Genomic DNA, 5,754 nt, shown 5'->3' with positions numbered 1-5,754 from the left:
TAATGTATATCTGATGCTAGTAATACACCCTTTTATAATGTGTGCTAATATCTTAATATTGTTTAATGTATTTCTGATGCTAGTAAGAATATACTATTAACAAATACACCTTTTATCATCTCCATTATCTGTTTTTCAGGATTTTTGTGACGACTCCGATGATTTTATGTAACAAGAAGGTATGTTTTGTTACTTGTGTCAAGTATTGTACAGCTGAAATAAAGAACTGTTACAACTTGTGCAGTATTGAGTGATACTTTGCCATTAGAAGAATGCATACAGCTTCCTGTTTTTAGGCTTAGCTGAAATTAAAATTATTTAGTTGAGGAAACTAATGTAACAAAAAGAATTTTTTGTTGAATAACTTTAACGGTATTAGTATTACAGAAATAAATGAAAACACCATCAAACTAATAGTGCTGTGCCCTATCTAATTATAAATATGTAATTTTGTTACAAAGATCTACACATGAACACATACTGCTTTGATATAAGTAAGTTTTTGTATTTGTAACAAAGAAAATAATGGCTTCAAAAATATTAGTTAAAGCTTTGTGGGTCAAAAAGGAATTTAAAAAAGCATATTCTGATTCCCACCTTCAATTAGTAAATCATTAAATCCATTCTGGATTCCCCAAACATTCATTAACACTGTTCGTAGGCTTCTTTAAAGTTTCAGTCTATTCAACTATAAAAGAAGTTTATTCCACCTAGTTACAGCCTATAAGAAAGAGAAATTCAAATGCTTCAGGTTAAAATACCAACTTGTTTGTTCCCAAGTGGTTTTAATCCAAAATATATCATTAAAACGACTTTAGTTAGAAGACAAAAATACTATCATCACTAAAACGTACAAGCTTTTGAAAATCTCGTATTTAAAGCCTCATAATTACGTTTTTATAAGCAATGTGAACTTTTTTACCCTATCTGCATGACAAGGTCAAAGTGCATATGTTTATAACCTCTTACAGTTACATTCAGAATTTATTTAAACAACTTTATCATTAATTTATGTTAATGAACTTGTTCACAAACTGTAGTTTATAATTTAAATTGATTGTCTATCTTGTAATTCCTTAAATTCAAAAGGAAATATTTTTAAAAAATCTCAATCTTCACTCTTCTTTGTCACGATATATCTGTGTTTTGATTCTCACCTTTTAGAAGTTTATAACATTAAAGATAGCTGCTAAGGCTTAAAACCAATTAGAAACACAAACTACACATAACAAAAAGCAAAAATATAAAATATGAATGTCCTACCTTCTTGATTTCTTAAACCTTTTTGTGCATTGCAAGCCAATGATCTATACATTAGGTTTATTTGTTTGATAGACATGTTTATAACGAAGAGAGAGCATTATTATAATGCACAGGAGTTTTAAGACTGTTTATATTTGGTTGTTAAAGACAGTAGTTCACAAGAAATGATTGTATGTTGAGTAAATCATTGTTCCTAGCCCTAACCAAATTCTGTAACCTGTTTATACCCAAGTAAGTTATAATAGTTTTGGGCCCTTATATTCTAGTGTATGATATTTCTTTTGTGTACTAAAATGCCTATTTGAAAGGTACATAAATTATTTTTTAGATAACCAAGACAGTGAGAATAAAGGTTTCTGAAATGCAAAAGCAGAGTGCAAATGGTTTCAGTGCTGAAGTAAATGCTAAATTAGAAACTTCTTAGTTTAGGTTAAAAAAAACAACTTAAAATTTAAGTTGGTGTAGAAGCTAGATGAGCTCTCATGTTATAATCTGATTATTTGTTTATATTAGCTGTTCTAGAAATATCCCAAGTCTTGAGGTTCACTATTATTTGTTTCCAAATGTTGGCCATCTTCAACCTTATTTTAATTGTTGATGAAAGAAAAACCCTGCTTAAACTCTCCAGTCTTATACTGGTGTTTTTGAGAGAATTATCAACTATTGCTTTTTTAAATAAAAGTACCATATTTGTGCATTTCAATTTTTTTTTATTAAAATTATGAAGGCTTTGCCTTTTCTATTCTTATCAAAATACTGCTCATCATTCTCTTTATTTCTATTCTGCAAGAAAGATACACCAAATTTAAACTTTTCAAACAATAACTTTTTCATCAAAACTCATTAAGCTTATGCCTTAGATTTCTTTGAAATTTTCATAACTTCAATTTTTTTAAATTCCCAAATCTTGAAGTTTGTTATTATTTCCAAATTGAGTCCAATTATAACTTTATATTCATTCTGGATAGGAGGAAAACACTTTAAATTTTGCAAAACACATTTATTCATGAGACTTAAAAGTTTCAGCCTTAATATGTTTGTGAAAAGTTCACTTAATAGCAAATGTTAGATTTTGTTTTGCATTAAAATATATCAATACTTGCACATCAAAAAAAAAATTGTTAATGAAAATTACTAAGGTTTAAAACCTTAATATTTTTTAAAAACTTTGTTCATTATATGTTTTAATGTTATTTTACAAGAAATACGTACCATATTTAAATTTTTCAAAATACAACCCCACTCCATAAAAATTCTTATGGCTTAGGCCTTGATGTTTCTTGGAAATTCTAACAAACTTTGATTTTACTTTACTTTTGAACAAAAGATAAAACCCTGGAATGGCTTTTCAAATATAAGAATTGTTAATCAAAATTTCCAAATCTGGAAGTTCGTCATATGTTGTTTCTAAATTTAGTCCATCTATAACTATTGGGTCGAATCCTGACCCCATACGTGCTCACCCTTTCAACCATGTTGGTGTTATAATGTGATGGTTAACCCCATTTTTTCATTGGAAAAGAGCAGCCCAAGAGTTGATTGTAGGTGGTGCTTAGTAGCTGCCTTCCCTCTAGTCTGTCACTTCTACATTAGGGGCTGCTTGTACAAATAGCCTTTGAGTAGCTTGGTGCGAAATTCAATAACCAAACAACTTTATTTTAATTCTTGAGAAGAGAAAATTAAGTTTAAAATTTGCAAAAGACATATTTTCTCATTGAACTCAAGCTTCAATCTTGGTGTTTTGTGAGAATTCTAAAAAATTTTAAATTTTGTTTTGCATTAAAATACACATTTGTGTATTGTTGTTTTTATCATGGTTGTTTTATTTAAGTACAAAGCTACACGATGGGCTGTCTGTGCTATGCCCACAATAGTATCTAATCCCAATTTTTGGGGTCGTAAGTCTGCAGACTTATTGATGAGCTAATGAAGAGTTTTAATGATAATATTCAAGGAACTGCCTTTTCTACGCACTAGATTTAAGCTATTCATCAAAACTCCAAAAGGTTAAATCTCAATATTTTGTTAGAAAACCCGGCAAATTTCAATCTACTTTTGAAGAAGAAATAAACCTTGGACCGACTTTTCAAAAACATAGTTTTTAATCAAAATTCTCAAATCTTTAAGTTTATTATTGCGTTTTTTTCCATCTTGATGTTAATTCTGGAATTAAGAAAACCCATTGTTTAAGCTTGGCAAAACAAACGTTTTTTCATTAACCTCTAAAGTTGGTCAGCAGTAAGTTACGGACTTAAAACGGTAAAATTCGGAATAAGATAACCCGCGGTGGACGCATGAGATAACCCAATATGGCTTTGCGCTAAAACAAATAAAGTTAATCCAAATTCTCATATCTTGAAGTTTAGTTTATTTTATTTTCAGATTTAGTCCATCTTTATTTTAAATCTGGGGAACAGAATGTCATATATTAATAAAAATTGCTTTTATTTATTTAGTGAACATTTCTTAAATTTTTTTCTGATAAACTGTATAGAAATTCAAGATCCTCTAGAATAAAACCTAAAAATACTTGAAACTGTAGCTTTAACACTATATTATAAGTCCCAGGGCCCATGGACTTAATGGGGCCCACCAGAAGTGATTCATTTCTATTCAATCCAAATCTATGTAAAATTACATGGGATGTAGGGCCTACACAACCTTAAATCCGCCACTCGTTTTAGGTGTGACGGTAAATTAAAAGAGGTGAATATTGTATCATTATTTAGTGTTGGAGCATTAAAAAAAATTAAACATTAATTTGGAACATGCATTTCGATGGATGTTTGTTAATATCTTTCTTCGTAGTATCTCAACTTTCCAGGAACATAATGTATAAGAATAAATAATTTGTTATTCGAATTTAAAAACAACAATAGCGCTTTTAAATAAACAGAGAAACATACCACTCTTCCTTTAAGCAGTAAATAATGCAAACCTTAAAACGTCAAATACTGTACAAACCAACAAATGTTAACGTAACCAACCACCCTTGTCAAATATATTGACGCCCGGTAGGTTTCGGATTCGTGTAACAATATTAGTGACAGGTGATATTTGACGTAACGTTTTTGTTGTTCTGTATTGTATGAAAATAATTTTATTTGATGTATAAACAAAATTATACGTTGGACTTTCATTATATATATTTATTTTAGTTTGTTACGAGTATGGGTCTATAATAATAAGAAACTGGAGTTTGTTGATTCGTCATGCCTAAGTACTCATAATGAATTAATTGAAAATTTTATTTGGCTTTTTCACTTGTATCAAGTAAAGATGGCGACAAAAAAAGTACCAGTAGAATAAGTGAATTATATTCTTACCTGTATTCTTTGTTAAAATTTTTAGAAAAATTATATTATTTCCCACCATTTATTTTTGTTCTAGGTCTAACATTTACAATCTGATCTGACTTACGACCAAAATCTACCTTAGATATCTTGGTGGTTTCAACCTTACCAGTAATTTTGTATTCCGATCTGGTGTATTCTTCCTGAAGTTTTGTGAAGAATAAGATCTCAAACTATCTATATCTTCATAGTTCCAACTGTTCCAGTATTTTGTATTCTGATCTGAAGAATTCTTCCTGAAGTTTTTGTGAAGAAGAATATCCTAAGTTATCTACGATAACACACAACTTCAGTTATTTAAATAAAAGACACTGCTGTGTCGTTTTCATTTTTGAACATAAAAGCTAATGATTTTGTATTCTAAAGAATATATGCAGTGTATTTTCCTAACAAAAAAGATGAAATAAAGTATTTTTCATTAGGCAATTTATTTTATTAATTACTTGCAGAGTTACCCGGCGTTACCCAGGTTTTTGAAGAAAAAAACGCTACTCTCTCTGTTTCCTTGCTCTATATTTCGATAGATAAAAAATATTTTGTGGATTTATGAGAAAAAAACAACAACAACCTTAAGTTTGATTTTTGAAAATAAACTACAAACCTGTTTTAGATTAGAGCTTCCTTATGAACCATGTTTTTTTGTTGTTGTTTTTCCTTCACTAGCAAGGATAAATAGGCCTTATGGAGAGTATTTAGATTATCTTATACAGTATGAATACCCGTTCTGGCGAACGGGATAAGCCTAGTTCTATTCCCGTCATCCCTCCTCAAATATTAAAATTTCAAACGTAAGTATGTACGTAATATTATGTTAAGTTTGCATTAATGTAAATTTAATATATTTTTATGAATGTTATACCTTATTCACGTTGATGTATGAAATATAATACAAACAAAATGCAATTTTGTACTTTATAATGTAACTGTTGCGTCATCGAGATCACGTGACTATTCTCACGCCCTCTACTTTCTAGAACTATCCTGTACTTTGGCGAATGCTCTAGCATTTACTAGATATAGGGTAGCCTGGTATATAAAAGAGGGTGACAACGTGACGGGAAGGTAATGTGTGTGTAGGTAGTGAGTAATTGTTTTGCAGTCAGAGAGAGACGTATTGTTGTTATAGCGTTTGTTTTAG

General features: G+C 29.8%; 1 protein-coding gene across 2 annotated transcripts in view; it reads left to right on the top strand.

The window, feature by feature from the left end:
- Positions 1-5,042, top strand: part of LOC106474586 (coiled-coil domain-containing protein 25-like) — an 18,170-nt gene extending 13,128 nt beyond the window's left edge. For both annotated transcript variants that reach the window (XM_013935272.2, XM_013935274.2), the window contains exons 8-9: positions 140-179; positions 4,654-5,042. In XM_013935272.2, coding sequence (XP_013790726.1) covers positions 140-172 — 33 coding nt within the window. In that variant the 3' untranslated portion in view covers positions 173-179; positions 4,654-5,042. The remainder of the gene's footprint in view (positions 1-139; positions 180-4,653) is intronic.
- Positions 5,043-5,754: the final 712 nt, after the last annotated feature.

Source organism: Limulus polyphemus, unplaced genomic scaffold, assembly GCF_000517525.1.
Source record: "Limulus polyphemus unplaced genomic scaffold, Limulus_polyphemus-2.1.2 Scaffold7404, whole genome shotgun sequence".
Taxonomy (NCBI): domain Eukaryota; kingdom Metazoa; phylum Arthropoda; class Merostomata; order Xiphosura; family Limulidae; genus Limulus; species Limulus polyphemus.
The sequence above is the reverse complement of the archived record's forward strand: the minus strand, read 5'-3'. Positions and strand labels throughout refer to the sequence as shown.